The sequence below is a fragment of the Zeus faber genome, assembly GCF_960531495.2.
Source record: "Zeus faber genome assembly, chromosome: 6".
NCBI lineage: Eukaryota > Metazoa > Chordata > Actinopteri > Zeiformes > Zeidae > Zeus > Zeus faber.
Window position 1 is genome coordinate 1,336,742 of NC_137201.1, and position 18,314 is coordinate 1,355,055.

The following is an 18,314-nucleotide window of genomic DNA, read 5'->3' on the forward strand; positions in this document are numbered from 1 at the left end:
TGATCAATTCACCCGGGAGATCTCTATCTATTTGTCATTTGTCTGTGTAGATGTGTATCCCTACAAACTTCCTGCAATACTAGGACAGTAAAAAGGAATGTAAAGGAGGAAAACCCAGACTTATCTATGGGAAAGCATGAGCACGGTAGTATAGCTATTGCCTTGGATGCACTATACAGACACCCCCTAACTCACTACAATGACCCCCATTAAGTTTGTTCGTTGGAATGTGAGAGGCTTGGGCTCACCTGCTTAATGTAGTAAAATCCTAAATCACCTCACCAGCATGAACCCCAGCTTCTGTCTACGAGAAAAAGGTCACCTCACTGCATCTGAGCACCTCAAACTCAAAGCTAAACGGGTTAATTAGATGTTTTCTGCATCATACAACTAAAAGAAATAGGTGTTTCTATATTGATCAGTAAAAGTATCCCATATCAAAATTAAAACCACAATATCAGAACCAGAAGGGCGTTACATAATAATTATTGGAATTCTCGGTAACTTAAAATTAACCATAGCTAATATTTATGGCCCCAATGAGGATGACCCAAATTTCTTTCACAATATATTTTCAAAACTCTGAGAATTCTCTGACTCAATTATCATATTGGGAGGAGAGTTGAGCAGAGCAGAGCTGGCAAGTGAACACAAGTGGACAAAAATGAAAAACTTTAACCTGAAGACGAGCTGATTCTTAAAACTTGGAACGAGCTTCCTGTCACATACCACACAATGCAGTGTGTGAGTATTGCCGTATTGAGCATGTTTGGCTCAACATACACATGTGAGCAGTCTCTCGCTTCTGAGAAACATTAAGGCTAACCTACGCTCATGTTTAACTGATGGAAGCCTCAACGCCTGCATGAAGTTTAACCTCACTACATATGAACCAGACTACAAGGCCATCAGCAAAACCATTAAGCACCAGAAGAAAATGAATATACTTCCAAAAATAAACAATGAAAACAATTTGCTTATATCCTTCCCAACCTTAACCCAAAGGTATAATATCGGTGGCCACAGCTTCCTTCAATTCCTTCAACTAGAGCTGTCTCTAAAAGTTTAAATCAAATTGACGAACAACATCCTACAACCACCTCCAATGATTAAACATCTCACTCATATTGGTCATTTAAAAAATTCCTTTTCCAGGGTGCCAGGGGTGGTGGAGGGCCCATATATTGCTGGCATCGGCGGAGGTGGGGGGGGGGGGCTAAAATCAAGGTGCCCTGCGCTGAGCACACTCTGCCGTGTAGATGGGCACTCGGCGCTCGTGGCCGGTCGGCTGCAGTGGGGCGGGGCTCGCCCTTGCGCGGGACGCAGGTGGGTATGGGGGTCCCGCTGGCTCAGGTCCTGTGCATGTGGCTGCGTCTTGTGCCTGTACTTGGTGGTGGGTTGTATGTGTGCGTCCCTAGGGTGCGCCGTCTCCTTGTGTTCCCTTGGACTGGGTTATGCTCCTCAGGGCCAGGCGTGGGGGTTGCTCCGCGGCCCTCTGGCTTCCTGGGGGCCCGGGGGTCTTCTGTGACCCCAGGGCAGGGTGCGCGGGGCTTTCCTGCAGCCATAGGGTGTCTATGCAGCTGCGGAGCTCGGGGGAAGGGGGTTCAGGGCCCTTTCCGCTGCTTGGAGGTGCCACAACATAATATCGACCTTATACACCAGAACCACTTGGGATAAGTCATGTACACTTACACACACGCCCGGCCATTTATTCTAAACAAAAGAACAGAGTTAGGGAGGGAAAGAGAAAGAGATAAAGAGGGGGAGTTGGGAGGTGAAGAAAGAGGGTGGGGCAGCGATTTCCAATCTTCTGCTCGCTTCGCTCCACTTGAGACACAAGACGTCCTCTAAGACCCCCAAGCCCCTTTCAAACTCACACACACACACACACACGCACACATACGCACACACACACACACGCACACACCACACCACACCTGCTTCGAATGCACCCCAGCACCCTCCTGGTTGCAATCTCCTTTCCTCCGTCATTTACTGCCATAACTATGACAGGAAGAGGCCACGTGCCCACTTGTAGTTCTAGTTTTCCTGGACCTGATTAACTGTTTTTCAATAAATGTTGTTGTCCAATGTTTATGTTTTTGTGTAAATGTTGTTTGGTTCTACGTTTATTTGTCTCACCCGTGGTGAATCTCCCCCACTTGGAGTAGTGATCAGTTGTTTATGGACCCAAACATGATAAATAGTTCTCCAAAGAGGGGGGTTGGTGGTTGTTCTGTATAACCAAAAACTGTGCTCTTGTCACCCTATAGGTCATCCACAGGACAGAGTTATTGCAGCAGTTCTTGATGATTTAAGAATTAATAAAGAGTTGCATTGCAGGTTGAGAACTCCACTTGCAGACTAACTTTGTCCAAGATGCAATGGCAATACAAATACTCTGTGTTGTATGCCCAGTATGCTGACAGCACAGGTAAAAAAAAAAAGAAAAAAAAAAAAGAAAGAAAGAAAATGAGATGTCGTATCATATGGGGACGCACGGTTGTCCAAAGCCTTGTTCAGATTACACAACCTTTTCCCCAAGAAACATTTTCAAGATCTCCGCCTCACTCGCACTCATGTCACCGCCACTCGTCCGGAACAGAAGTCCCGATATTTTCAAGCTTGTTTAAAAATTTTATTCATTTCATTCAAATCTAAAAATCATGTTATGGGAAATGTCGTGGGACATCGGGAGATTGTAAAATATTATTTTTCATACCAAAAAACAAGTGTTAAATGCTCAGCCTTTGGTGCATCTCGAATATGATGCTGAGAAGTGATGCTAACGCTGAAGATTTGAAAATTGTGAAATCACCAATTTTGAAGAACCAGACTGTTTATTATTTTGAGTGAACTGATTTAGTCACTGGTTTAGTTGTAGTTGTACTGATTTAGTTCAAGATTCAAGATTTTTTATTTGTCACATACATATACATACTTCCATACATATATGCAGTGAAATGTAATGCAACGCACCCGGTGATAGCACACAATATGTCCTAGGAAAAATAAAAAATAAAATAAAAAGTAGAAAATTCCTTTCTAATAGACCGACTAACTGACTCCTAAAACGTAATACAGTAAGTGGAATACTTATAGAATAGATAAAAATATATAGAATAAAATACAATAAAAATGAATTGAAATAAAATGGAATAGATAGAAGGAATATGCCTATGTATATACAGATATGTGCATTTAAAGTGGCATGTGAATTAAAGTGGCATGTGAATGTGAATAGAGGGAGTAGTGTTTGGGATAATACAGCACAGTATACAACAGTACGGCGCAGCAATACGGCATCACGAACAACCCTGAACAGTGATACAGTATGCGGTACAGTATGCTACATACAGTACAGTAGGTAGTGGAGCCTAGTGTATGGCTCAGTTAGGACCCCTGGTGAGGTCAGCGTTGACAGTTCTAATGGCTTGAGGGAAGAAACTCCGTCTCAGTCTCTCTGTTCTCGCTGCGTGACTGCGGAGGCGCTTGCCTGACCGCAGCAGCTGAAACAGTCCGTTGTTGGGGTGATGAGGATCCTTCATGATCCTACGGGCTCTGCTACTACACCTCCTGGTGTATAGCTCCTGCAAGGGGGGGAGGGTAGTTCCAGTGGTACGTTCAGCTGAACGCACCACCCTCTGCAGGGCCCGCCTGTCCTGGGCAGTACAGTTCCCAAACCAGGCAGTGATGTTGCCTGTCAGGATGCTCTCCACTGCTCCAGAGTAGAAGGACTTGAGGATCCTCACCGAGACCCGGAATTTCCTCAGCTGCCTGAGGTGGTAGAGACGCTGCCTCGCCTTTCTCACCAGAGTGTCTGTATGAACAGTCCATGTTAAGTCCTCTGTGATGTGGACTCCCAGATATCTGAAGCTGCTCACCCTATCAACAGAAGTCCCATTAATCCACAAGGGCGCGTGCGTCCTCGATTGTGATCCACGCCTAAAGTCCACAATCAGCAATCCTTGGTTTTGCTGACGTTCAGGTGTAGGCTGTTGTCCTGGCACCAGAGTGACAGGTCAGCCACCTCCTCGCGGTAGGCCTTCTCATCGCAGTCGGTGATCAGGCCCACGACCACGGTGTCGTCAGCAAACTTGATGATGGTGTTGGAGCTGGACCTGGCCACACAGTCGTGTGTGTACAGGGAGTACAGTAGGGGGCTGAGGACGCAGCCCTGGGGGGATTCTGTATTCAGGGTGAGGGAGCTGGACATGTACTTCCCCACCTTGACCACCTGGGGGCGGCCTGTGAGGAAGTCCAGGATCCAGGTGCACAGCGGACCATTCAATGCGAGCTCCAACAGCTTGACAGACAGCCAGTCTGGTGGGGACTATGGTGTTGAAAGCTGAACTATAATCGATGAACAGCATTCTCACATAGGCCCCCTTCTGGCCATCCAGGTGCGTGAGCGTGGTGTGCAGTACCTGGGAGACCGCGTCATCCGTGGATCTGTTCTGCCGGTACGCGAACTGCAACGGGTCCAAGATGCGGGGGAGGGAGGCGCAGATGTAATCCTTAATCAGCCTCTCAAAACACTTCATGACCACCGAGGTGAGGGCCACCGGACGGTAGTCATTCAGGCAGGTTGGAGAGGCGATCTTCGGGACAGGAACGACGGTGGACCTCTTGAAGCAGGATGGGACCACTGATTCAGCCAGGGAGATGTTGAATATTGTGGTGAACACCGGAGCTAGCTGGTTAGCACAGGTCTTCAGTACTCGCCCAGATATGCCATCTGGGCCTGCAGCTTTCCTGGTGTTCACCCGCATCAAAGCCCTCCTGACCTCGTGCACGGACACTGAGAGTGCGCGCTCATCCCCAGCGGTGTAACTCCAATTAGCCGGCGAGCTAGCGGTGTTGCTGCCAGACTCGAACCGCGCATAAAAGGAGTTCAGTTGGTTGGCCAGGGAGGCGTCCACACTCGTGGCTGGGGAGGAGCTGCTCTTGTAGTTTGTTATTGTTCGCAGCCCCTCCCACAAGCGTCTTGTGTCCCCCCGCTCCATCTGTAGCTCCACGGTCTCTCTGTACGTCCGTTTGGCGTCCCTCACCGCCCTCCGCAGATTGTACGACACCGCTTTGTAATTGTCCATGTTACTTGATACAAGTCCGTCGTTGTAAGCGGCCGTGCGCGCATTCAGAGCGCAGCGGATGGATTTATCAACCCATGGTTTCTGGTTTGGAAATATCCGAACTTTCACCGTGGGAATGATTTCATCCGCGAGCGTAGCCACAAAACTTACTACAACCTCCGTAAACTCGCTGACGTCACTTGAACTTGTTTGGAACATGTCCCAGTCTACGTCAGTCAGAGCGTCCTGAAGCGCAGCCTCTGATTGGTCCGTCCACCGCTTCACTTCCCTCGTCATCACCAGATCCCGCGCGATCAGAGGCCTGTAAACAGGAAGCAGCGAGATCGCGGCGTGATCTGATTTCCCGAAAGCAGGGAGCGACACGGGCTTGTATCCGTTCTTGTAAGGAGTGTAACAATGGTCCAGAGTTCTGTCTCCCCTGGTGGCACACGTGATGTGTTGGTGGAAATTCGGCAGAACTTTCTTAAGGTTGGCCCTGTTAAAGTCCCCAGTCACCACCACAGCCGCGTCGGGATGTCTGTTCTGAAATCCGCACAACACATCGTACAGAACCGACAGAGCTGCGTGGGTGTCCGCTTGCGGTGGGATATAAACGGCTGTAATGATGACCGTGCTGAATTCCCGGGGGAGATAAAATGGACGGCATAGTATGGTCAGCTGTTCCAGGTTCGGCGAGCAGGAGTGGGAGAGGAATTTGGTGTTGTTGGCGTTACACCAGCGGTTGTTTACCATTAGGCAGACGCCTCCACCTTTGGATTTCCCCGACTCTCCCGTTCTGTCGCCGCGGAACACGGAGAAGGCCTCGGCTGGACGTATGGCTTCATCCGGCACCAGTGGGGTCAGCCATGTTTCCGTCAGGCAGAGGACGCAACAATTCCTCGTGTCACGCTGGAATTGAATCCTCGCTCGAAGTTCATCCATCTTGTTCTCCAGGGACTGGACGTTGGCAAGAAGGATGCTTGGCAGAGGTGGACGGTAAGGTTGCGTCCTCATTCTGACCCGAATGCCGCCTCGTTTACCTCGGTGCTTCCTCCGTGGGCCCGCTCGTGGAACAGCGGCTCCATTTCTGTTGTTGTTGCAAGTGTTCCGGCGTAGGATTTCCGCCGGCCACTCTGCTCCCACCGATAGAAAGTCCCAAAGTTGTTCGTTTAGGGAAATTTTTATATCCATGAGTGCATCGCGGCCGTATGAGTTAATTGTTGTTGTTTTTCTGGCGAACATTGTGATAAAAAAAGGAAAAAAATACTAAAGAGTAAGAAAGTAACCGGAGCGCCGGCGCAGGCGACCGCTAGGGGCGGCGCCACTATCGCCACTAGTTGTAACAAAAAACTCACAGAATTCTATAAACAAAACAATAAATGGGAACTCTGAGAAACTATACAACGTTATGTCGGTATCTTGTTTAGGATCCTAGTGTGTTTACGACTATGACATTCATGACACTGTCCTATACGAGATAGTCCTCATTTAATGACCGAGTTCCGTTCCTACAATCAGGCCGTTAAGCAAATTGTTCGATAAGCGAGGACCCGTGTTATTTCCCGATAAGGGGCGTGGCGATTACAATTGAATATTGACAGACTGCTGGAACGAGATTGAGGCCAAGAACTGTGATGCGCGATGAGATGCTTGACGCTAAGACGCTGCGCATGAAGCCCACACGTCGTGGTATTGTACACAGCGCACAACACAGACTGGTCAGAGAGCTGGTCATAAGTCTGAACGGTCGTTAAACAGGTAGTTTGTTAAGTGATGAATAACTGTACAGCTATTTGTGCATCCCAACATAAAAGTTTACTTTTAACCATTATGGTTTTTTTATGTACAAAAAAAATGACGCACACAAACGTAGTTTTATAAGCACTTTAAATGCAATGTATGAGATTGAATTTGCATTTGCATTTAATTTGGTTTGTTTTTGGGCCAATCAAATCAAGCCAGCTGTTAATTGGGCAGATGTCATGATATCTATCAATACCATGTAAACCACCTATCATTATTATACTGATAATAAATTATTTCATCGAGCCAGCCCTACAATGAACCAGAAGCTAATAAAACAAGTGTGTGTGGAGCTGACTAAAGGAGGAGATACGTATATATAGAGTTCATTCCTCTTTGCTGGCGTGAGTGAGTGTGTGTGTGTGTGTGTGTGTGTGTGTGTGTGTGTGTGTGTGTGTGTGTGTGTGTGTGTGTGTGTGTGTGTGTGTGTGTGTGTGTGTGTGTGTGTGTGTGTGTGTGTGTGTGTGTGTAATCATGAATTTGCGCCAGATGCTCCAAGGCATGAAAACTTCCATGTAATAATGACCTCACTGGTACAAAACCAGGTTGAGTGACATGCAATGGGTCTTTGGCATGCTGGCACAGGTGTGCTAAGCTTCACAAACACACACATACACACACATGTACACATTCACACTAGCAAAGAGGAACGAACTCTATATATACACGTATCTCCTCCTTCAGTCAGCTCCAGATTAAACGGGGGGGGGGGGGGGGGGGGGGGCGACAACAACCTTTCCTTCCATTGTTTGAAAAAAAGTGGCATTCCAATAGACTTACACAATCTCAATCCTGCATGGGAGAGGCAGGCTACGGACAACATGAGGTCATTGGCACTGATTCATACCCTTGTAATGTCAGGACTAAATCTAGATGTCTTAAAACTACAGACGGAACTATTGTTAAAGCTCTGTTTACTATGTGGCGCAAATAATTACTGCTGTGCTGTACAGTAGCTTTGCTATTTTGAGAAATGGCCTGGAAAGTTCTGTTTCTGGTTCTGGCAGCCAGAGGCAGAAGGTCTGCGTAACAATAGAAGTAATACTATTTTGGAAGCTAATTTATATTTCTATGGCTATCAGCGTGGTAAGAATGTGGGATTGATGCAGGAATCTTGACTTCTACAGTGGCTACCAACAGAAATGGTAAATTGACTGCATTTGATAAAGCATGCTCTCTAGTGCACAGGACACAAATGCACTTGGCAATTTTTCCTCTCATGCACTCAATCATATACACAGACTGTAATATTAATACAGGATAGAATACTACTACCATGGCAACCACTGTAGTGCTACTGTAGGATAGAGTACTTCTACCATGGCTACCACTGTAGTTCTAATGTAGGATAGAGTACTTCTACCATGGCTACCACTGTAGCGCTACGGTAGGATAAAGTTCTTCTACCATAGCTACCACTGTAGTGCTACTATAGGATACAGTACTTCTACCATGGCTACCACCGTAGTACTTCTGCAGGATTGTGTACTTCTATGACTTGTTGATCAAGCCTCTTTCCAGACCATTCGACACCACCCTATAAAGTCCCACTAAGCCTTACCCATTTGCTGGATCTAGTGCCAGTGACCGGGGGTTGTCAAGTGATCGTGGGTTGTCGAGATCCTTGCACACCAAAACCTGGCGGTACTGGCCATCTAGACGGGCCACCTCGATGCGGTTGGTGCCTGTGTCAGCCCAGTAGATGTTTCGACCCATCCAGTCCACTGCCATGCCTTCTGGGTAGTCTAGCCCAAATTCGATGACGTGATCTACGGAGCTGCCATTCATGTATGCTCTGCTGATGGTCTGTGTGCATTAAAGAATGAGAAAGAATGAGCAAGAGAGAGATTTTGGATAATATTGTATTCCAGGGAAGGGAGGGTAAGGGAACTTGCCAATTTGTAATTGCCATCAAATGCCATCTATTCGATAGCATTTGAGAGCCTTCTGAAAGCAAAGTTTGATTATGTGGATGAGAAACATGGTTTTAGATAAAACATGGTAGATTATTTGATTTTGCTCGTGAAGTTAGAGGTTTGACTGGATCAGCAAGTGGTTTTGTGTTTGTGTGTATAATCAAGGATATTGTGAAATGCTTCAGGGAATGTGCTTTAGATGTTGAGGAAAAACTGTAATGAGTACGTACACCCAAGTGCACCATCAACTACAAAATTCAAACTCACCTTGGCCTGTATGTCTGTCCAGTATATTCTGTTTTCTGAGACATCAAAGTCGAGAGCAGAGGCCTCTTTGACTCCAGTCAGAGGAATGGCGACGTCGTTACTGTTGGTACCTAATGAAATACTCCTAATGTTGTCCCTGGGGAACAAAGACAGGCGTCTTCAGCAAATTCACCGCCAAAACATAATGTCACTAGGTCACTTTATCACATACAACGGTGCATCTGTGCAAAATATCTGTTCTGTTGTCGATCTTCCAATTAGCTTGTCACCCTTATCAGTATACTTGTTATAATCCAGTAAAAGATAAGATTCAGTTATCCATCCTACCTTTATTCACCGTAATGTGTTTGATTTACGATGCAGCACGACAACAATGTCGTTTTTCTGCCAAGATCCATTATCAGAGACCCAGTTCGCCACAGTTTACCACAGCTGCTTGACATTTTTTAAACACCCCCAAAAAAACAGATCAAATGGCTAAGAGTTGAGCAGGATAAGAATGATCAACATCTTCTTTTCAGGTGAACCCATCTGTACGATTGGGGATGGGTCAAATTACCTCGTAAATATCGTGCATCATATAAGTACATTTCAAGCATACTGAGGTGAAACTTTGTGTTGGTAAATCCCTACGTATATGAGCTGGAGGATATACTTTCAGTTTCACTTTTTGGACCAAGATCGACTGAAGAGGAATGGGAAGGAAATAAGTCACCTGGGGGCGTGTCTGAAAATAGGGCCAGTGTAGTATCGCCTAGGCATTGGACAATAATGGACCCTGTGATGTGAGTGGAAAAACTGTGCATGGACAGAGAATCAACGGATATACCTGTTGGTAAAGAGCAGAAAGGCCTCCGGCACCACACAAGTCTGAAGGTCAGACAGAAGCTCCAGGCCCATGGGGCAGGCACAGCGGACACCCTGCGAGCACCAGAAACACAGGTGGCTGCAGCCTCCGTTGTCTGCCTCACAGCCATTGATGCCTGGGCAAAGGGAAGGGAGGGATTGGGGAAGCAAGCGGAAAAAAACGACACAATCGGTAGTCCAGAAAATTGTTGGGGCTCTTACCAAACGTCTTCGTCACTTTTGTGGCCTTGAGCCCCATCAAATCGGGCAGCTGGTCGATGATGATCTCCCGTACGGCCGTGGCTTTGTGGACTCTCTCGATGCTGCGCCTCTGCCAGTCTGTCCAGTAGATGTAATCGCCAAGGAGCGTGAAGCCAAATATGTGCGGAAGTTTGTCCTCTAGCAGGGTCTGTCTGTTGCTGCCATCCACGTGAATGACCTGAAGAGGGAAGAGAGACAAAGGGCAGCATGATTTTAACCCGAGCCACATTACGATCATACAAAACTGGAAATGTGTTGAACTGTGATAACTTTAGACAGTTTGATGAGAAATCTTACGTAACTTGACAAAGAAATAATGCTGTAATAAGGCCGCTATGCAAACACGAAACAGATAAGTGAGCAGCACAGAATTGTACGTGTGGGGGATGCCGTTTCACAAGAAGTTAATGGATTAACGCCTAGCCTTCTCCAGAACAGATTGAGGTGAACTAATCAACAACTCCTACTGCAATAATTCATGACTTTTGATGTTCTTTTCATATTCATGTATAAAATGTATGTTGCAGACGAAGACACTGGCTTCTTTCCGCCACAGCGCAGCTGTAACGGGTCCGCATAAACAGCCCCATTAGCGCTGTTTGGTCGGACCCGGCTGGAAGAGTGTTCTTTTTATGCTGTCAGCATGTTTGGCCAACAACACAGAGGGGTGTATTCACAAAGCGATGGTGCTGCTTTTGTGGCCTCTAAACCGGCGCAAAAAAAAAATGAAAAAGTGAGCCTCTGATTCACAAAGCACCCACAAACGGCGAAATGCACCGTTAACTTCGTTGCCACACAAATAACGTCTTGGTGCGCCGGTGCTATTTGTGCATATTTAAATTATGGTATTGTGCATGCATTTGGTGCAAAATTGGCCCCTTTCTATGCAAATGAGCCTTGCTGCAAATAGCGTCCAAGTCACAAAAACCGGCGCTAATAGCAAAACGCAGTAATAGTGACGCTATTACCGTCTGCAGAGACCTGGTGGTAACTGCGTGTCAAAAAAATAAAAAAAGGCAAAAAAAGACTCCTCTGTATGATCGTCTTCAGAGAGCTGGTGCAACTGAAGCACATTTATAAGAGGTGTCAGGCCCAGACTTTCCAGTGATCTGTAAATAATATTTTAACATTATTATTATTATTTTAATTATTGTTATGTCACAGCACCTGTAGGAACGCGCAGCAGTCTGTGGTGGTTTTCAAAACGCACTCCAAAAGCACCTTGTTAAAAGTGTGAATAATTTTTTGTACCATCATTGACAAAAAACATTCTATAATTCCAAAAAACTTAAAAGATGTCAAAACAACAACTAGAAGTTATAGGGAATAGTGATAAAGTGGTCAAAACTGCCATTTAACCACAGATGGCCTTGAACCTGCATGGACAGCTCCTCAAGCCGCGACCTTTTGCACACAGTGGCCCAGAACTTGGTCAATGAGATTTCAGTCAGAACTAGAATTTCTAGAACTAGAATGTAAAAATGTTTTATAGTTACTGCACAAAAACCTAAAAATATGAGGGAAAACCCAGGGTGCCCACCCGGTTACACGGAGACATGCAATGTGGCCTCCGTGTAACCTGGTAATCAGGAGGGTGTTTGGGGTGTGTTCAAAGCAGGTACTGGAGGTTTGTGTGTGCCTGTGAAGAGTCCGCCTGTATGTGTGTGTGTGTGTGTGTGTGTGTGTGTGTGTGTGTGTGTGTGTGTGTGTGTGTGTGTGTGTGTGTGTGTGTGTGTGTGTGCGCGCGTGTTTGTGTGATGTGTCCACTGGTGAGTGCACAGGACTTAAGTCCCAATTAGTTCTTGTGCATGAGGTCAGAAATATATCGTAGCACCTCCAAGCAGTGGAAAAGGTCCCTCAGCCACCCCTGGGTCCCGCAACCGTAAAGACACTCCAAGACGCAGGAAAGCCGCAAGCGCCATGCCCTGCAGCCATAGAAGACCCCCAGCCCCCAGAGAAGCCAGAAGCCCGGCGAGGCCCCCATGCAAAGGCGAGGCCCGACGTACCACAACCGAGAGCCCATCCATGTAGCCGAGTGCGCTCGGTGCAGGACACACTGATGTCAGACAGATATGTGGGCCTTTCACCACCCCTGGCACCCAGGGAACCGGCTGCAGAGAAGCCACGCAGTAGGAGCTAGGCCGGCAGCCACCTCCCACACCGGCGAGCATACACCAAGGGGCCCCGTAAAGCACCTGACAGCGCGCCCTGCACTTATGCCAGGTAGCAGCAGGCAGTGTGTGTGTGTGTAGAAACTACCCGGCATCAGGTGCAAGCCGCCAGGACCTGAACCCAGCCAGCAGGGGGCCCACCCAGTCACCACCCCGGCCAACCACACCCCCACATCGACCCACCAGCCGGAAAACCCAGTGCTCAATGTGTGCTGTTGGTAGATGCAGTTAAAATTGCGGGCTCAAAGTCCTCCAAGCATGTCAAACGCGAATCAGTCGAACCCCTCTGTCCCACAAACAATTGTCTGGTTGAGTGTTGCTTGGAGAAAGATCTGTGTGGGTGTGTATGTATTAATATGAGTGGTATTAAAGTTGCAGGAAAAACATGAAGCACGCCAGGGCAAGAGCATGACGGGCAAGATTGCAGCCGCCCCCCACATCCCTACCAACATAGCTCGCACCCCACCCGTCCCACAAACCCTAGACTATATACCGTACCATGTACCATATACAGAGTCAAATATTCTTTGGTAGCTTGTTCCATAGATTGGGAGCATAGTTAAAAAAGGCTGCTTCCAACAGGCCAGCAGTGGAAGACCTGAGGGCTCTAGATGGAACGAAGAAGACCAGTGATTCTGTAATGTAAGCTGGCCGTCAGCCATTTAGGGCTTTGTATACAAGTGAAAGGACTTTAAAATCAAATGGAAAGGAAACTGGGAGCCAGTGCGATGTACAGTAGCTAAAATTGGAGTGATGTGCTCTCGCTTTCTTGTTTTTGTTAAAAGTTTGGCTGCCGAATTGTGAATAAGTTTAAGTCTCTCAATGGACTTTTTAGGAGAGCATTGTCTTGTAATGAATGCATGAGTCAGCTTTCCAGCATCTTTCTGGGCTAGGAAGGGCCAAAAGTATTTTTTTAACATAGGGAACAACAAATGAAATAATAAGTTTGCACATGCAAATGTTGTTACATTTAATTTTGAGGTTGTCAACAAATTATACCACCAATGTCAAAATCAGAGTACCGCTCAAAATATTATAGTGAAGGCTTGCTTTGACCACAGCACGCAGGCAGTACACAAGCAGTACACAAGCAGTACTTCAGGTCACATGAAAACACATGCCCGTGTCAAATTTATTGATAAGGATGGGCATAAATATTCAAATACTTATGTAATCTAATAAGACAAATAGGCACTAAACCCTTTTTTAATGCTGATACATAAACTCCAGCCCCATTTCGAACTGTGGCTGTCTGAAAGATTAAGAAATTTCAAGGCGTGTTTCATTATTTTAAGGAAGCAATGCTTTTTGGGATGTATCAGATCATTTCTATTCTTCTTGTCATAAGAGAAAATTAGGTGTCATCCTATGGTCCTCTCTGCTGAGCGGACGATACTTTAGGAGTTTCGCCTCTGACCCAGAGCAAGAAATGATGGACCGTCACGGCTGGGTAGAATTGAACAATTACCGGCTGCCTCATGTTGAATTTCTTCAGCAGACACAGAAAGTACATCCTCTGCTGGGCCTTCTTGGAAACCGAGCAAAACACAAAGTTTCGCTCTCTTTCCATGACTTTCAACCTTCCATTCCTCTTCTTTGTCCGTGTTTTTGTTGCGCCTTGTGTGTGTGTGCTTGTGTGTGTGTGGCAGAAAGCAAGAGTTGTAATTGAGAAGGCTGCAATTACAAGCTGCGGCCATCACTCCCCTCCCCTCCGCTCCAATCCTCCCCACAGCTTGTGCTATTACTGAACCAGGGCAACCCAAATAGAGACGAGCTATTTTAATTTTAGACACACACACTACAGTCAGCTGCAGCCTGCACTGCATGTACGTGTGCATCCATGTGGTCATGCAATATGGCAAAAATATATCATGATTTCTTTCAGGCATGATCATGATCCACGATCTTATCACAAATCCTTTTTGTGTTGGTTTTTAAGACTATTTTGCATGTTACTGAATAGCACAACAAAACAAATTTCCCTATTTAAAAAAAATATAGCCCTCAACGGTAACAAAACTGTAAAGAAAAAATAACTGCTTACTATTATTGGTTTATTGGTGTGTCTCTAAGGTGAAAGTGAAATGGCTTAATCTGATGACTCCTTTGTCACTATGAAAATCTGTAAATACATTTTGTGTAATATTATTTCCCATTGAAGTTACTCATAAATCACATGTTTGCCTATTTCAGATGCATTTTAAACCTGATTAAAAAACAAAGAGAGGCTCTGGCTCAAGCTCTGACTTAAATATAATTGATTTTTGCGCCATTTGAATTTGAACCTGCACAACCGGATCGTATTCAACAAATACGTTATAGGATCATCCTATTATTCTTGTATTAATTTACAAAAAAAGAAAGAAAAAAGAAACTGGCTCTCAGACAGGAGCCGGCTCCCATCGTAAACTGTGTTACGGTTAGGTACAGGTTCGCGGCCAACACATCAATCTCTCCGCTGCGTGTCCGCGTTCCCTTTCTCCAAACAAAACAAATAGAAAAAGGGTGCTTTATTTTAGATTATATTATTTTACTTCCGTTTACTAACTGAAAAAAACAAAAAAGCACAGTTGGTTAGATAGCTGTATCTGCAGCGAAATAAAAGTGCTTCAAGTAGTGGAACTAGTGCTTTGCATTCGGTTATTTTCCAGCCAGTCCATGCAGCACCGGTCAAAAGGTGGCCTACAGTCAAACAGCTCATTTTATTCTGGCCACCATGTAACAAAGGTGAGCTGTTTATCTTTTGCAATTTTTTCTTATTACTCAAAGGGCCCGTCCCACCAAACAGTACAGTATGTGAATGGCATGGACATCAGACACACAGGTGCATTATCTTGAGACTCTACAGTATATCGTGAGAAGTGGGGAAGATGCACCCACCAATCAAAAGTCAAGTTTACTAAAGCCAATGAGAACATGAGGAGAGAGCTTATCAGTGGGCAACATAATAATTTTTTCACTTTACAAAACTCAATTCATCATTGTGAATTTTAGATACATAAAGCAGGCGTAAGTAGAAGTATGCACCAATTTCGCTCCCTATGTGTTCAACAGAAAGACGACTAAAGACTACTCCTCCCCGTTCAATGTGGAGGAGTTTTGTCTTGTTAGCCACAAAAGTACTGCTCAGCAGCTTTACCAAAGTGAAGCGAGTGAACTAAAAACTTTTAATTCCAAGAAAATATCAAAATGTCTCAAGTGGAGTTTGGGATTGGATTAGCAGAATGTGTGGCAAAAATGTCCAACTAATAATGTTTTGGTAAGAGAAGAAAGTGATGAGAGAGAGAGGGAGGCGGGGAGAGAAAGAGAGAGAAAGAAAGAGAGAGAAAGAGCGGGAGAGAAGAGAGAGAGAGGGAAGGGAGGGAAAAGGAAAAAAGCTACCTGTGGCAAAGAAAGAAAAAGTGTGCTACACTGCAAAAAAATGCAATTTCGACAAACCAGATCTTCAAAATAAACAATCAACCTTCTGTATTCTCCTTTGAGATTAATTCACTACTCTATTGCTTTTTAAAGAGAACAGCAGAACTTCAATGGTTTCCAGAAAAAAAAAATTCAATATTTAATATATTATAATATTTAACAAATAACATATAGTATTTAACAACTTAATTATTTTAATATAAATATAATTAAAATATGATTAAAAACTTGTCAAGGAAAAAAGGCAGATAACTTTGCTTGTTCACTGTATTTAATTTTTTCCCCGACATAGATTATTTTGCCGTGGAGAGGGGAGAAGAGGAGAGAAGTACTACACGAGAAAGAATGCACCAAACTCGAGGTAAAGAGAGACATAAGATGACCAAATAAGTCAGGAAAACAACAAGAACTGCAGGGCCAGGAGGGATTTAGAGCACAGTGGGGGGGGTTCTGAAGGTGCAGTAACGCATGGCTGCCCACAGACACTGGCTACTCTGTCCGCAATATACCCATACACCCACACCCACACCCACACACACACACACACACACACGATTTGTGGAGCTGCAGTGTTGACCCTGAATCTCTGAAAAACTATACAAACACCAGTGAGAGAAATTAGTACAGAATTCCTCAACTGCAGCAATGGTTCATAGATAACGAATTGGAGTGGACTTGGAGCGGGCCAAAGTAAAGGGTTCTTGAAATGACGCCTTGTTACCGAGAACCGCCTTGCCACTCAACTGAACCCTCTTGATTCTCTTGCTCTCTTTTTCTCACTTTGACTTTTTTTTGTGTGTGTATTTTGGCATGTGATAAAGCCTTGTTCTTCTTAATGGGCCTGAAAAGCTAGTTAAAAAAGAAAGAAAAGATAGATAGAAAGAATGAGTGAGAAAAACAGCTGCATCATCATCTCCTCAGAGGGAGGTTAAGATGGTTCAGACACATAAACTGACACACAGGTAAACTGAAAAATAATGACTCCAACAAGAAAACAACGTTCTTTAACATTCTGGTGTCCCCAAAGGTTCTCAACAGTGGGTGGTGCCATAGGTTCTTCAGAGAACATTGTTTTGAAAAGTTGTTTGTGGAACCAAAAATGTCTGTGAAGGAATGTAAGGATCCATATGACTTCACGAATTTTACCGATTTATGCAATCATGCATTCTGAATGCTAAGGTCACCCCTCCACACACACACACACACACACACACACACACACACACACACACACACACACACACACACACACACACACACACACACACACACACACACACACACACACACACACACACACACACACACACACTACTGTGACTAACATCTGTTAGTGCAATTTTTGTCACTGCTGATGTGATATGAGGGAACATTGTGTCGAAAAATAAAATCACATTTTGTTTGTGTAGTGTGGTTTTGCACCATAAATCCTGAGAACCTACATGGCAGGGCCCGATAACACAGAGAAAAATATTTGTAAATACCTGTGAATTTGTCGATTAATTTGCCGATCTGAAGTTCAAGGGTTCCAGGCATCTCGAATGCATGCATGTTTGTTTTAGGGATGACACGTTAAGCCCTCAATGTAGTTGATTTTAACGACGCGTACATGTAGACAAGCGGCTGCAATGTCTGTCATGTCCACATATTTTCCTGCATACTTTGCATGTGCCTGGAGGTTAGAAAGTATATCCACCAGGGGGCAGATGAGGGCCAAATCCATGGCCGACACCAGAATGTCTTCTTGAGAAGATCTCGAGAGTGACTGCCGGACAAAACACAGCATCAACACCATCCCCGCTTCGTTTCTCAAGCATCTCCCTCTGGGCTAGTACATAATGGTCTCAGACCTGTTTCCATTTGTTTTTACAGGTTTCAATGTCGACTTGCAAATGATAGCGTTTTCACATCTGCTATTCTGTAAAGAATATTTATCGCTGTAAATTACATTTCATTACATTACATTTAGTCATTTAGCAGACGCTTTTATCCAAAGCGACTTACAACTGTTCAAACACCGACGGACGCAGCCATCAGGAGCAATTAGGGGTTAAGTGTCTTGCTCAAGGACACTACAGAATGCTAGCAGGAGGAGCCTGGGATCGAACCAGCAACCTTTAGATCACTAGACCACCAGCTCTACCGCCTGAGCTACCATCCCCCATAAATGCTACCATAAGCTACCATAAATGCGAGTAATTGCGGACAAGCAATACAAGTTTCTATTTAAAACGTTCTGCCATTGTTGTAGTTCGAGTCTACTGTGGACCTGCCTGTCACAACCCGATATACTGCCCCCACCGGTCATGTGTTGAAATGCATCTTGCATGTGTAGGGTTCAATTCTGAGGACGTGCACAACGCTCCAAAGGAACGCAGGACAGGCGAGGCAGCCATCTTGCGTACGCGTTTGCGTAGTTAGAAGAGAGCATACTAGGACCCTAAGAGGGGCTTCAAATTCAACATTCCAATTAGTTTTAAATATGGGGTCTGTCTTTCTCTTTATGTCAAATGTTTCAGTTTTCGTGTCCCTGTTGTGTTTATGTGTAAAACACACAA

At 45.2% G+C, this 18,314-nt stretch overlaps 1 protein-coding gene across 1 annotated transcript in view; it reads right to left on the reverse strand.

Moving 5' to 3' along the window:
• Window positions 1–18,314, reverse strand: part of lrp5 (low density lipoprotein receptor-related protein 5) — a 117,299-nt gene that overhangs the window by 25,551 nt on the left and 73,434 nt on the right. The window contains exons 12-15 of the mRNA XM_080002409.1: window positions 10,127–10,343; window positions 9,888–10,041; window positions 9,059–9,194; window positions 8,437–8,681 (exon numbers count right to left, since the gene is read on the reverse strand). Coding sequence (XP_079858535.1) covers window positions 8,437–8,681; window positions 9,059–9,194; window positions 9,888–10,041; window positions 10,127–10,343 — 752 coding nt within the window. The remainder of the gene's footprint in view (window positions 1–8,436; window positions 8,682–9,058; window positions 9,195–9,887; window positions 10,042–10,126; window positions 10,344–18,314) is intronic.